The sequence below is a fragment of the Astyanax mexicanus genome, chromosome 1, assembly GCF_023375975.1.
Source record: "Astyanax mexicanus isolate ESR-SI-001 chromosome 1, AstMex3_surface, whole genome shotgun sequence".
Taxonomy (NCBI): domain Eukaryota; kingdom Metazoa; phylum Chordata; class Actinopteri; order Characiformes; family Acestrorhamphidae; genus Astyanax; species Astyanax mexicanus.
The window spans coordinates 36,757,518-36,773,516 of NC_064408.1; the positions used below are offsets into that span (position 1 = coordinate 36,757,518).

Consider the following 15,999-nt stretch of genomic DNA (forward strand, 5'->3'; position numbering starts at 1 on the left):
AGTTAGATTACTCGTTACTGAAAAAAAGTAACGGCGTTAGTAACGCCGTTAGTTTTAACGCCGTTACTCCCAACACTGGTAACGAGACAGAAACGCGGGAGCGTGGAAGAGTGGGTTTAAAAATCAGTCTCGCGCAGACCTCTATTATACATGATAAAAAAAATGCAGGCTCTTCGAAACTGATTTATATAATAAAACGTAAGGGGTAATGTGGCAACAGTAGGGGCTAAATCGGTTACAAAAGCCTGGCCTACAAAAATGATGTCTGAACAAATTTCCTCTTATCTAATATAATTTAAAATGGTTTAAAAATATAAAATAATTTCTAAACAAACGAAATATTTAATATTGAGCTTATAGCCCAAGTGCAAAAATACAAAATCAGTAATACGGCTATGCCCTGCACAATCCTTAAACCGAAATAGAGCAAGTACAATAACGTCATTAACAATGACTTTCCTCTGCTCTAATATAATTTAACATGGTTTAAAAATATAAAATAATTTCTAAACAAACGAAATATTTAATATTGAGCTTATAGCCCAAGTGCAAAAATACAAAATCAGTAATATGCCCTGCACAATCCTTTAACCGAAATAGACCAAGTACAGTTTACAATGACTGTCCTCTAATATAATCAACAATGTTTAAGAATATAAAATACTTCCTGAACAAACGTTTTTTTTTTGTTTGTTTTTTTAAGCAAATAGCCTAAGTGTGAAAACACAAACAGCAATTTACTGGGCTGGCTTGCGCAGCGGAGAAACCGTGCAGCAGCGCAGCAGAAATTCCGGGATGAAAACACAAAGAAATCTGGGCTAAAAACACAGAAAAAATATGGGGTGAAAACACAAAAATCCGGGACAAAAACACCAAAAATCCGGGGTGAATATGTCTCGTCGGTCAGAGCAAATTGAACATTTTTCAGTGGATTAAAGGGGCCGTGATTTGCTTTTTTTTTTTACCTCTTTTTTTAAAAAACGAATATTCGAATATTCGCTTCGAATCAGTGCCGAATATCCGGAGCTCAAAAAACGCTATTCGGGCCAGCCCTAGTTTTTATTGCATCTGTTTCTGTAAAAACGCCACAACTGTGTGTGTTTGTGTGTGTCTCCATCTTCATCTGTTTTTCTCTGTGTCTTCCAGAGGTGGAGGCGAAGGAGGCGTGTGATTGGCTGAGAGCAGCAGGGTTTCCCCAGTATGTGCAGCTTTATGAAGGTACTCAATAAATTTAATCGATCTCACGATGATTCCTCACTAATGAGCACACCGTAATTAACAGATCACTCACTGACCCTCAGCAGTTACCCCCCCCTTCCCTTTCTTCTCCTGTACTCTGCTCTTTTTCACTCCATTTTTTTGCTCTGTTTTTCTTTCACTTTCCTTCTCATTCACTCTGGGTCTACCTCCATTTTCCTTGATCTCTGTTTCTCTCTGTCCCTCTCCCTCTCCTTTTTGTCTCTCTCTGTTACCTGTCTGTCTGTCTGTTTCTCTGGATCTACCTCATTCTTATACTCTCTCTCTCTCACTCGCTCACTCTTTCACTGCTTCCACCTTGTAATTCTCTGTTTCTGTCTGTCTGTCTGTCTATTACTCTAGTTCTACCTCTTTCTTATGCTCTCTCTCTCTTGCTCTTTCTCTCTCTCTCTACCTGTCTGTTTCTCTGGTTCTACCTCTTTCTCTCTCTCTCTCTCTCTCTCTCTCTCTCTTTCTCTTTATGTCTAACTCTCACTCTCTCTCACTATTTCACTGTTTCTACCTTGTTGTCTCTCTCTGTTTCTGTCTGTCTGTCTCTGTCTGTTCCTTTGGTTTTGTCTTTCTCTCTCTCTCTCTCTCTCTCTCTCTCTCTTTCACTGTTTCTACCTCTTTGTCTCTCTCTCCGTTTCTATCTGTCTGTTTCTCTGTTTCTAACTGTATCTCTCTCTTTCTCTCTCTCTCTCTCTCTCTCTCTCTCTCTGTTTCTACCTGTCTGTCTGTTTATTTCTCTGGTTCTGCCTCATCTATCTCTTTCTCGCGCTCTCCCTGTTTCTACCTTGTTGTCTTTCTCTCTCTCTCTCTGTTTCTACCTGTCTATCTGTCTGTCCTTTTCTCAGGTTCTCTTTCTCTCTCTCTATGTCTACCACATGTAGTCTCTCTCTGTATCTGCATATCCCTCTGTCTCTCTGTTTCTACCTTTCTTTCTCTCTGTTTCTCTGCCTGTTTTTTTAAATGTATGTCTGTATCTGTTTTTTTTTACCTCTTTCTTTCTCTCTCTCTTGTTTCTTTTTATATCTCTTTCTCTGTCTACCTCTTTGTCTCTTGTTTTTTGTCGTTTTGTTACCACTGTCATGCTCTCTATCTACCTCTTTCTCTATCTTTCTTTATCATATAAAAAATAACAAAATAATTTCATCAACATCTTTTGATTGTATAGATTTGTGGTTCACTTGTGATGTAGTGATGCGTTAGAGGGCTTATACAGTGTATCAGCTGTTGTTATAATGGCATGGTCGTGCATCTGTAGTGAACTTGTGTGAACTAAGTAGCTGTTCCTTCCATGAATTGTGAGCCACAATCTCTCTGTGGTCCGTTATAGAGTTGTTATATAAAAGCCTGTGGAGCTGAAACTTCTCTGCACTTAAGCTGCTGCGTATTTGTCCATATTTGAATGAAGTGTGACGCAGGCAGCGAGTGGCTCCTGTGCATGGGGGTGCAGGCATTTTGTCGCATGCACTCTTGCACCAGTAGCAATGCATGAAGTAGGCTATAAATCTACCTTAAAGCTCCTGGGAAGGTGCTGGGAAGATTAAGGGCTGAGAAATTCCTGATCTGTCAGCAGTCTCCCGCTGTAAGGTTTCAAGGAGCCGAGTACAAACAGCACCTGCTCAGGAACAGGAAGAGCATGGGATCTGATGGCCTCTCCTCTCAAAGCTGCCTCTGAAATGTTGTGTAAAAACAAAAGAACGGATCTCAGAAACAGCTATCCAACCAGGTTAAAGTTCTCTGTGCAGAGCTCTGCAGCAATGCAAGATCAGCTGTTTCCACTGATTTTCCACAATTTTAGACCTGAACTCTTCTTACTTTAATTCAGTAATTAATTTGCCACGTAATAAAAATGTGCTGCACAGGCTACTTAGCGTTGCTTTAAATAACAGACTGTAAGAGGAAAATGTGTTGGGTGTACACATTAGGGCTGCAACTAATGATTATTTTGGTAGTCGACTAATCTGATGATAATATTTCTGATTAGTCGATTAGTCAGCAATTATTTCTGCCATGTTCCCTATCTCTAAAAACAACAGAAAAACAGCTAAACATAAGATTGAAAAGGCATTTAAATATAAACATGTTTAAACGTGGAGAGTACTGATATTGAGTGAATAAATATGTATTCTGTTGTGTTTGGGCACTTTTGGAGACAGACCAAGTTTCTTCTGTCCCCAGCACTTTGTGTAATGCAGTACTGTTACAAATTAACGATTAGTCGACAGTGAAATTTGTAGTCGACAAATTTAAATAATCAACATTGTCGATTATATTGACTAATCGTTGCAGCCCTAGTACACATTAGATTTTAATTAAATTTTTTTTTTTTTTTTTTTTGAGATTTTACTTCAATTTTAACAAAATGAATGAGGCCCTATGTTTGTACCTGCCCACCCTCTCTCTCGCTCTCTCTAACCTTTCATCCGTTTGTCTCTCTCTCTCTCTCGTTCTCTCTCTCTCAATTACATTCAATTCAAGGTGCTTTATTGACATGACCAATAGTGCTACATTTGTTTTGCTAAAGCCTGAGTTATACAGTTTTAACTGTTTCATAGATAATCAAATTGTATATTATAGAATAGAACATATTCCACATTTTAAAACAATGCAAAAAATAAAAAAATAAATAATAATCAGTTAGTAATGAGACAACATAACTACATTCATACCTACATATGTTCACATTACAGAGATGTATAATTAATATTAATTAACCAGAAGTGTTCATAAAAAAGTGTGATTTGGTCACTCTCTGTGCCTTTCCCTGCGACAGGCTGTGATGTATTGAGCTGTGAGTGTACAGCTTTTTGTACTCTCCTAACACTGCATTCACACTGGAAAGCGACAATGCGACAGGCGACCATTTATTTCCTATGGCAGGGCGCGATTTGTCGTCGCGACAAAGCTGCAGAGCGACAGGCGACACGAAGTAAAGATTTTCTTAACTTTTTGCAAATGGATTGACGCGGTGAAGCGCCATTCTAACCCGATTGGCTTCTAGCATTTCTTTGTACCTGTCACATACAAGGCAGCCCGAGGTCCTTAAGCTTCTGCTCTCCGAACTTTTGGTTCCTTTCGCATTTCTTTTCTTTCTTTTTTTTGTATACTTTATTTATAAAGTACCACAGAAGAACACAACACACATGCTTACTAGGGGTGTCACGATTCTCTAAATCCTCGAGTCAATTTTATTTCCGATTTTAGGATCACCATTCGATTGGATTCTCGATTTTCTTTTTCTTTTTTTTAGAGCAGAGAGGCCTATGCCAGTTTTAGATTAGTCTATGGTCAGTCATTGGTTTGATTCATCAAATTGAAAAAATATTAGAACAATTAGAGCTTTAACAAACTGAACTCTATCCTACTATAACAGTTAAACATGAAAAATAAGACTTTAAGACTTTTTCGGTCCATTAGAATTACATTTTTTTTTCTTTAACAAAGATGTATTATTAACTTTATCTGAGAGAAAGATGCTCCTTAAGGTACCAAAACTACTAACATATCTGAGACAAAACAGCTATTTTTTTATATTTTCAATTTTTTCTTTAAGAAGATGAGAATGTCCACATTCTCTGAAGAAAAGGCTGCTCTTTGACATAATTTCGATCGATTTCGATAAAATATCAAAATCGTGACACCCCTAATGCTTACAATACCAATATGCGAAGAGATATAAATTGGCACCAAAGCATTTAAAACAAAAAATATAGAAAAGAGGAAAAAAAAGGAAAAGGTAAATAAAAAATAAAACTGGCTGTCAATATCGGCATTACAAAGAAGTAAAGACAATAGATCGTGGTGACATGTCACGTGTAGTAATAAATATCAAAGTGGGACTGGTATCAAACTAGGACCCTTCCAGATTATTCAGGACTGCTCCCCAACACTCTGGAACCGTTTGTATGATTTAGAGTCGCTGCAATGTAACCTGTCCATTTGTATGATAAATAACATCTCATTTAACCACCTCTTAAAACACGGTGCCACTGGGGACTTCTATGATAGAAGTTTCAACCATACCCGCCAGTAGAGCTTGCTGTTGCGCAAATGAAAAAGAAACAGAGCTGTCACAATAGCCGAAGATAGCAATTTTGTGATCTGGGACAATGTCCACATTGAAGGCTTCTGAAAACCACTGGAAGATATCAACCCATTAGTCATGTAACACGGGGCAGGACCAAACTAGATGTGCCAAGGAACCTTTAGATGTCTGACAACGATCACACAAAGGAGAAACAGAGTTGTACATTTTGTTCAGTAAAATCTGTGCAGTACTTTAAACTGTATGAGTCTATACCTGGAGTTCACTGAGCAACGATGAATACTTGTATTTCTTTTCTAAGAAATACATATTTAATACAAACACACATTTAATAAATATTTTTTTAGGGCCGTTAAAGCAATATAATTTTTGTGCCTTTTTTCTTATCGGAAGCTGGACCATGATACACCTGCGCTTTGAGCTTTGGCACACCTACAAGTGATAAACGTCATATCATAGCGTTCTAGTGTGAACGCAGGGTAACAGGTGGGGGAGTTTTTCTGGGTCAGTGAGGCGGGTAAACTGAATTATTACAGAATTACAGAATTTTCTGTGGAATTCTTTGAGAATCTCTGTGTATTTGGGGCATTCTGTCATTAATATTACTCTCTCTCTCTCTCTCTCTCTCTCTCTCTGCTGTAGAGTTAATCTGCTGTTGCAGTGTTATAGGCTAAGTGGGTTGGGAAGTAGATAAACCCACTGCTTTATTGTGTACATGTGTTTTTGTGTCTGCGTGTCTTTGGATGTTTGCGTGTGTTTTTTTTGTATGCGCGTTTGTGTGTGTGGGCTTGCATGCATGTTTGTGTTTGTGCCGGTATGTGTGCGTGTGTATGTGTGCATTGTTGCGTTTGTTAAGCATGTGTGTTTTTTGCGTGTTTGTGTGGAAGTGTGTTGGTGTGTGTGTGTACGTGTCAGTGAGTGTGCCCCCCCAACCCCCCCCAATAACTGCCTGCTCTCTCACAGCTGCAGGGTTTTTGTCTTGATTGTTTTGCAACTAACAAATCTTTCATTTAAAAAATATCTAAAAATTGACTTTTAAAAAACAAATTTTTAGATATATTTTACAAATCATTTACACTTAATGTATTTTACAGTTTACCGTATTATAAGGCTCACTACCAATGAACGTCTATTTTCTGGTCTATTTTAATACATAAGGCGCACCGGATTATTATAAGGCGCATTTTAAGCAACAGTAGTAAGGAACAAAGGCATCACCAAGTAAATAAAACTAAAATATTAAAAAAAAAAAAAAAATTAAGGTCAAACAAGCACTGGGTAATAATGTACACAGATTTCTCTCCTGAAAAAAATAGAAATAAAAAAGATTTGAGTGAGAAGGGTGCTTCAGTTTATATACAGTAAGCTGTATATTTTTGTAGTTTACTGTTTATATTTGATGCAGAATTGTTAGTGTTAACAGATTGCAAGCTATGCAATGTAAGAAGCCTGTTTCTCAGAGCCAGTTCTCTTATATACAGTATATAAGGAAACTGTATATATAAGTGTGGTGTTGGTGGTTAACCCAGATTCCGGCAGTGTGCAGAGTGTGTGAAAATGTATACTGACAACTTTCAGTGTGTGTCATATCTGCCTGCTGCAAAGCATTTAACTGCAGAGCATTTAAACAACTCAACTCTAACAGTCTTAATGTGCTTTATTTAATTGAGTAGACACAGCATGTATTTTAGAAGTATTTGTTTTTACATGTTTAAGCATTGTAGTGGGTAAATAAACTGTAACATTCAGTTGCTGCACAGTCCTCACTGAGTAACAGTGGCCTGTAGGGGTGGGCGATATAGCCCTAAAATAATATCATGGTATTTCATGGTACTTTCGCGATTACGATACTCTTGGCAAAAAAATAAAAAATAAAAAAATCAAGAATCCACTACTGCAAAAAAAAAAAAAAAGTAATTACATTTCATTATTGCATATAATATAATATGGCACACTCTTAACTGAGATATATAAAAAAGAATTGTATCAAATTTGTAACACAATGTCATGATACTAATAATTCACTCTAAATATCTCCATATATAAGACAGATATAATCTGTCTCTAGTAGATATATAATGGGAAATAAGAACAGTTTTCTTTTGCTAAAAACAGTAAAAAAAAAAAAAAGTAGTACCCTGATGTCATTATTAGGGGTTGGTGATATGGCACAATATTTCAGGGTATAATATTGTTCGTGATATTAAAAAATGTTGCCGAAATTATTGTGTACGATACGAAATTACACACCCCTAGTGGCCTGTCAATATATCGTCCCAGAAATTATTGCAATAAATGGTATTATTGTTATTTTAAGACAATTAAATGCCACTGATATATCAATAATATACTAATATAATAGCATAACAAAGCAGTTATACCCTTTTAGGGACAACTACATTTTAATTAATCATAGTTTGGAAAATTTGTGCTCTATTTTATATCTTCACCTACTGCAGTGTGATGCACTGTGTGTATGGAGTCGCAGTTATTGAAGCATTGGTCTAATGTTGCATGGCTGGCTAAAATAGTTATATATCTATACGTCGATCTCTGATATTTTCTTTTTTTCTTTTTTTCGTCCCTGATTGTTATTTGACTTCCCTTTTTGTGTATGCTCATCACACATCAGTATAAGTACAGGAGGTTTAAGAGATTTTGTGATTCTTATATCTACTGTGACTGTAGATTAGCATTCATTTATAAACAGAAATAAAGGAATCTGTGGGTATTCTGGTACTTATTCTGCCGTGTGACGCATGTTCTCTTAAAGAGAGTCAGATTCTGACACGGAGGCAACCCATAAGAAGTCAATTTACCGAATTGACAACATTCTACAAACCAATCTGTGTAAAGTATAGTGCAGTATAGCCTACATAGGTGGTGATGACAGTGATGGTAGTGATGTCCTTTAAGCCACTTTCTAAACTACAGAGTGAAACCAGAATGAACTGGACTAAATATACTAGTACATTAAAAAAAAAAAAAAACATATATATGTATATATATATGTGTGTGTGTATATATATATATATATATATATATATATATATATATATATATATATATATATATATATATATATATACGTATATATATCTGTATATATATACGTATATATATAATTGAAAAATTACTTTATTTTAGTGATTCAGTTCAAAATGTGAAACTCATATATTATAAAGATGTATTGAACCCAGAGTGATCCAATTTAAGCATTTATTTATTTTATTGTTGATGATTATGGCTTAAAGCCAATGAAAATCCCAAAATCAGAGTCTCAAAAAAATTGGTATATTATGTAAGACCAAGTCCTGCTGAAAAATGAAATCCGCATCTCCATGAAAGTTGTCAGCAGAGGGAAGCATGAAGTGCTGTAAGATTGTGTGGGAAAACAAAACTGCACTGACTTTAGACTTTGGATAAAACACAGTGGATCAACACCAGCAGATGACATGTCTCTCCAAACCATCCCTGATTGTGGAAACTCTAGACCTCAAGCAGTTTTTCTCCACTCTTTCTCCAGACTCTGCTCCCTTTATTTCCAAATGAAATGTAAAATTTACTGATGATCAGTGATGGTTTGGAGAGACATGTCATCTCCTGGTGTTGATCCACTGTGTTTTATTATCAAGTATAAAGTCAGTGCAGTGTTTTCCCACAAAATCTTACAGCACTGCATGCTTCCCTCTGCTGACAACTTTTATGGAGATGCAGATTTCATTTTCCAGCAGGAATTGGCACACTGCCCACACTGCCAAAAGTATCAATTGGTCTTATATAACTTTCAAATTTTCTGAGATGATTTTTGGGTCACTCTGTGTGCAATACATCTATATAATATCTGAGCTTCATATTTTGAACTGAATTACTGAAATAAAGTAACTTTTATAACTTTTTTAAGATATTCTCATGTTTTGAGATGCACCTGTATAAACAGTGTAACAAAAACATGAAACTTGGTTCTCGACTTTTTATCCCTTTTTATGTTCTAATACCTTTCCTAGACCATTCCACCACCTCCACCAGCCTGGACTGTTGATTCTCAAGGCTGATTAAATTCATGAATTCATAGATTCATGCCAGCTCTACTGTATTTTTGTTCATCAGCAAAAACGGAGATGCATTGGTTTAGAATCACCATGTTTTTTTTTTCTTTCAGTTGTCTTCAGTTGTCCTTTTTTGTTGTCCCCCACATTCTGACGGTTGATGTGAATAAATATTACCTGAAGCTTCTGGCTTCAAGAATGACTTCAACTCTTCCTTATTTATCCTGTTTTGTTCAGTGTACAGTGATATCCCATACATCTCTTAAGGCTTTAACAACTAAGTCTCCAGTGGTCTCATCAATCCCATTCTTCTCTGTAGAGCAAAGCTGGTAATAGAGCTGTGAGAAATGACTAAAATCGTATATATGTCCCATGTGCTTCAGAGGAATGGAGATATACAATACAATACAATATGATGAATAGAGGGTTTGAAACTGTAAAAACAATATTCATGCTGTTACCTTTTTTTATAATTTTATTTCTAATTTTTTCCCATTTTCTCCCCAATTTACACGGCCAATTACCCAACCCACTCACTAGGTCTCCCCCTATCACTACTAATGTCCCAACACACCAGGAGGGTGAAGAGTAGCACATGCTTCCTCTGATACATGTGAAGCCAGCCACCGCTTCTTTTCGAGCTGCTGCTGATGCAGCATTGCCGAGTAGCATCACAGCGCGCTTGGAGGAAAGCGCAGCGACTCTGTTCTGATACATCAGCTCACAGACGCCCTGTCCTGCAGACATCACCCGTTTTGTGATGTTGGGAGAGAACGCCATCTACCCACCCGGAGGGAGCAGGACCAATTTAGCTCTCTCTGAGCGCCGGCAGCTTGATGGCAAAGCTGCATGAGCGGAGGTTCGAATCATGCTGTCACCTTTAATTCCTTTTTAAATCAAGCTTTGGTAAAAACTGTCCTATTTAGTAGTATAAAAAACATATTTTTTATTTATTTTTTACTTTTTCTATCCAATAAGAACAATGTGGGATCTAAAACCTGAGTATAACACTTCACTCTAGTGGTAAAGTTTTAAACACAACACAAACTTAACTACAGTTCTATCTTCAGATTATCAGATTATTATTGTGTTTTCTAAAATTGATACAGTATTACAAAACACAAATATGGCGATACAATAACATATTGATGTTTTATTACACACCCATTGCCTATGCCTGTCTTAATAATGATCTTATTGACTTATTGTGTATAATACACGAATGTTACATCAATAAGATTTGTTGACTTCAATATTGCCCATTGTGTTACTTAGCAAAAAGAGCCCATTAATGTAAAAGAGTGATTTAGTGTAAAACCAGTGGTTATATTTTATTTGAGTATTGTTTACTTAGGCTATTTCAACATTTTTATGTTCCAAAACTAACATATAAATATTTTTATGAATTTAAAGTTATTCTTTAAAATTTGTTTTTAAGACAGTAAGATGTAAATGTATCATTAAATAATTGTATTATCATTCTATTAGTAACTTGAAATAGTGTTAAAATGACAGTTATGTTGTTTTTCATGATTATAGTCAGCGCAGTGTTTTCCCGGATAGTCTTACAGCACTTCATGCTTCCCTCTGCTGACACCTTTTATACAGATGCAGATTTCATTTTTCAGCAAGACTTGGCACACTGCCCACACTGCCAAAAGTACCAACTGGTCTATAAAAGTAATAAAATATTTTGAGACACTGATTTTTGGGGTTTTCATTGGCTGTAAGCAATAATCATCAACAATAAAAGAAATAAACGCTTCCGTTCCGTAAGTCTGGAACTCTGCATGCCTACAGTTCAGTACAGTTCAGTGATTTCTGCTCAAACAATTCCTTCTAAACCTACTTATGAACTAATCAGAGTTAAATCAGATGTGTTTGAACAGGGCTAAATATCACAGCCATTAAATTAAAATAAAATATTATATATAATAAATTATTTTAATGGAAAATCAAAATGTTTCCGTCAAATACCAGTTTGTCCTTCCTGTGATTAAGCTAAAAAATATAATTTGAAGTCTTATGCATATGATTAATAGTTAAAAGGAGTAAAAATATTAAATCATATTAAAGTTTGAACATGACAGTAAAAGGCAAAGAATTATGGACGATTTTCTTGGGACGATTTCAGAGTTTATAGAACGTAACGATCATGATATACACAGCTCTGGGGGGGGGGGGGGGGGAAAGAAAGCGCCTAAAGCTGATGAGTGTCTTTGATTTTACCAAGTTGAAAACCTTTGGAATATTATCAAGAGGAAGATGAATGATCACAAACCATCAAACCAAGCTGAACTGCTTGATTTTTAGCACCAGGAGTGGCATAAAGTTATCCAAAAGCAGTGTGTAAGACTGGTGGAGGAGAACATGCCACGATGCATGAAAACTGTGATTAAAATCCAGGGTTATTCCAACAAATATTAATTTCTGAACTCTTAAAACTTTATGAATATTTATGAATAAGATCTGAAAATGCAGCTTTTTTTAAATTATTTTAGCAATTTCTCATTTTCTGCAAATAAATGCTCTAAATGACAATACTTATGTTTGGAATTTGGGAGAAAGGTTATTTGTAGTTTATAGAATAAAACAACAGTTTACATTTTACTCAACATAAACCTATAAATAGCAAAATCACAGAAACTGATTCAGAAACTTAATTTTTCCCAGAGCTGTATCATTATCAGAATATAAAGTGGACTATATCGGGATACGAATTTTTGGTCATATCACACAGCCCTAATCTTTACTGTGTTTTTGAGTTCCTGAAAGTCTTTGTTAAAGTAAAATGTACTACTGTATATCTTTTTGAAAGATCTCAGAACCGGACAAAGTAGGCATCAAACTGAGCTTCTCTTACCTATTTTTAGTTCTTTTAGGTGCTTTCACAGTTTATATAACTTCTATATCTTTTCTTTCTCGCAGCAGCTTCCCTTAGGGGACTTTCTGGACGTTTGTTGGCGCTCTGGTCAGTTTGAGCTCCAGCCGTGAGCTTGGCTCAGTAATGTGTGCTGCTGTTCCTGAACAGCTCCTTAGAGAACTTTTATAAGCTTTGCTGACTCACTGCCAGCCTCCTGCAGCCTCCTTATCTGCCAGTTCCCTGCTTTTTTTTAAAAGAGAGCTCTCTAGATATAACATCAGTGCAATAATTTGGAGGAAACCAAATGGAAATCAGTTTTCTACCATTAAAAGAGTGTCATACAGTGTACAAAATCACCTAATCATGTCTGCTGAAGATAGCAGAACTACAGCTCGTGGTTAGAGGCAAGGTTAGAAAGTCCAGAATAGAGTAAAGACCAAGGTTTGTGTTTGTTACATTGCATTGTGTGTGTGTGTGTGTGTGTGTGTGTGTGTATATATATATATATATATATATATATATATGTGCTTAGTTTTGCTTTCACTTTATTCTACAGCCTGTCCTCATCACCGAAATGGGCTGCGTCTCTTTATACTTGATACCTTATACTTTATACTTGACGCACTTAAAATCCTTTATTTTTCAAAAACATCGTCAGTGCGCCTTATGTATGAATTTTACCAGTCAGGTTTTAAGGAGTAGTAAAGTCACTCTGCTGAAGTACAGAGTTATACAGGAGTTTCAGTTTAGTTCTCCAGCACTGAGACTCGAGACTGGAACAGCATAAGCATTAGCCACTAACCATGCTAAGCGCTAGCACTTTCGCTGTTCAGAGGTGAGTATTATCGGCCTGTTGCGTGCTGCTAACCCCGGTTAACACTGGTGGAGCAGTATTAGTATTAGCCGCTAAGCACAATAAGCACTAGCACTTTCGCTGTTCAGAGGTGAGTATTATCGGCCTGTTGCGTGCTGCTAACCCCGGTTAACACTGGTGGAGCAGTATTAGTATTAGCCGCTAAGCACAATAAGCACTAGCTCTTTCGCCATTCAGAGGTGAGTATTATCGGACTGTAGTCTGCGTGTTTACCGTGTTAAAATAAGCTGTGTTAGACGAACCACAAGCTAATATCGACCTGGCCCGCCGGAACACTCAGGGTTCCTCAGTGTAGTGCTGTCGGCCAGCATTAGCCGCTAAACGCGCACAGCCAAAACGCTTTACTCATACAAATAAACAGTTTTCAGGAGAGAATAACATCCCACGCTCGTTTCATTTTAAAAGAAAATGTTATTTGTTAAATTTGTATTGTTTACTTAGCTTAGCTTTACAGTGACAAGGCTTGCTAAATTAGAAGGGAAACATGGCGAAGTCTTAGGTTTTATTAAGACGAGAGCTCATAGACTCTAGTATAGAAAAGAAGCTAATAGTTAGCATAATGCTAATGGATGAGAAATAAGCTTTAGCAGTTTATTATTGTAGCTGCAGTGCTAAACTTTGGGAAGCATTTTCAATCACAGACTACATTTTGGGTGTGTGAACTTTTTTTTTTTTTTTTTTCCTTTTTTTCTTCTTTTTTTTTAGATTGTCACTTAAAATAATTGGCTTCAGTTCTTCAGTTCTGCCATCATGAATAGCCTCAATCAGTGTTATTGATGTTAAGGGCTCGTTTAGGCATCCTAGATGAACCAGTCTTGATTAGATTGCATAAATTAGAATGTGAAATGACAGTGTGGCCAAAGGCATGCTTTGATTATTTTTCAGCACTTAGTTAGGTGTGCATTAGTTTATTAAGCAGATGGGAAGAACTCGGCGAAACTCAGTTTAAATTCAGTTAAACTGTTCAGATTAAGTTCAGTTGCAGTTTTCTTGAGCAGAACACAGAATGCAACACAACACAGAATCTACTAATGCATAATCTTCTATTGTTAGTTTTGCTTGACAACAGAATTCTCAATATACACCATATAAGGAACAGAGGAGGAGACATTTAGAGCAACCAAGACTCATAAACTGAAGAGCCGGCTTGGGTGATAACATACATTCAGACGTTCAAAATTCAAACAACAATTGTCTGCCAGCTTATTATGATGAACAGTATCTTATCAGCTTTGTAGCATCTTTTCTCTGTCTTTTTGCCATGTAGACTTTGTTGGTTTTGTTACTTAGTGATTAACAGAAGCAATGGAGGCTTCAATCATGGAACGAAAGCGATATTTTTTTAGAAAACAACCTCTTGGATTCTCTTACAGAGTGTTTGCTGATAAAGGGCAAGAAAATATACTTTTATACTCTTATACTATGATCTGAGGATTGTGGGTTTGCATCCCGTTTATGCAGCTTGCCATCAACAGGTGCACGGAGTCTGAGAGAGCACAATTGGCCTTGCTCTCTTTGAGTAGGTAGATGGTGCATCATTCCCATTGGTGATGTATTGAAGTAGAGCTGGTATGAGAACTAATGTGGATTGCAGGACACTTTGATCATCAACATTTTAAACGCATATTGACGCCTGTCTGAGGGTCGCTATTCCAATCTATCGGACTTTTTTTTTTTCCCCTCTACCTCCCGGGGACCGCGACTGGTGGTTTCAGGCAAATTTGAGGCGAGCGCCAGCTATCCTGAGGGAAACTTCGGAGGGAACCAGCTACTAGATGGTTCGATTAGTCTTTCGCCCCTATACCCAGGTCGGACGACTGATTTGCACGTCAGGACCGCTGCGGGCCTCCACCAGAGTTTCCCCTGGCTTCGCCCTGCCCAGGCATAGTTCACCATCTTTCGGGTACCATCGCGTACGCTCTAGCTCCACCTCCCCGACGGAGCGGGAGAGACGGGCCGGTGGTGCGCCCCCGCGACCCGTAGGGGGGGGTCCCACCTTCACAGTCATTGCGCCGTGGGGTTTCTTTCAGCCCTTTCCTCAGAGTGGCGCATCAGAAGCAGCTCGGGGCAGTGGCTGACATTAACGTAGTCTTCCCCCTCCTGGTGTTAAAGCATTACTATAGAAAGAGACCTAGTGAGTGGGTGGGGTAAATTAGCATAGCAAAAATTGGGAAGAAAACTGGTATAAAAAAAGGTAACTTTAATTCTTCTAAAACTCTGGTTGGATGCTTTTAGTACAATTTCTGAAAAAAATCTAATTCGATACTTACTTCTAGTCAGATTTCTAAAACTGTCTCTCGCTAACTCAAGCTGTCTGTCACTCTCTCTCACTCACTCTGTCTCTCTCCAACTCATACAAATATATATTTGCATTATTTTTATCAAGCAAAACCTGAAAATGAGTCCCACAGACCTGAAGATCTTATAAAGGGTAAGCACCCGAAAGGCTCTTAAAGTTCTCGTAGTTCTGTATAAAACCGTACAGTGTTTGTAATGTGGTTTGGTTTAAACTTAAGTGCTTAGGTGCCAAGGACTATTGGTTTTTGTGTGTGTGTGTGTGTGTGCCTGTGTGTGCCTGTGTGTGTATTTGTGTCTGTCTGTGCGTGTGTGTCTGTGTGTGCTGAAGAAAATAGTTTGATCTTGAAGTTGTAGTGAGTGTAAAGCTCCTCTGTTCTGATTTATTTTCTCGCAGTAGAAAGTGAACAGAGCAGACAGAGGGGAGAGAGAGAGATGAATGAGCGAGAGACCTGCTGGGATGGAATAAGAGAGAGTGAGTCTTGGAGCTCTTCATGTGGGAGAGTTTTAGTAAAAGGACACTTCTCACCTCAAAAAACAACATCAGCAGCTCTTTCTCCATAAACATGAAAAACGAGAGCGTCTCGGCGGAGCAGCTGCAGCTTGCGGCTCTTTCTCTGTCGTTCAG

The 15,999-nt window shown here is 37.4% G+C and overlaps 1 protein-coding gene across 1 annotated transcript in view; it reads left to right on the plus strand.

Annotated features, from left to right (window-relative positions):
* The window catches only part of stard8 (StAR-related lipid transfer (START) domain containing 8), a 99,279-nt gene that overhangs the window by 25,203 nt on the left and 58,077 nt on the right, over nucleotides 1-15,999 (plus strand). Inside the window, exon 2 of the mRNA XM_022685101.2 lies at nucleotides 1,147-1,218. Coding sequence (XP_022540822.2) covers nucleotides 1,147-1,218 — 72 coding nt within the window. The remainder of the gene's footprint in view (nucleotides 1-1,146; nucleotides 1,219-15,999) is intronic.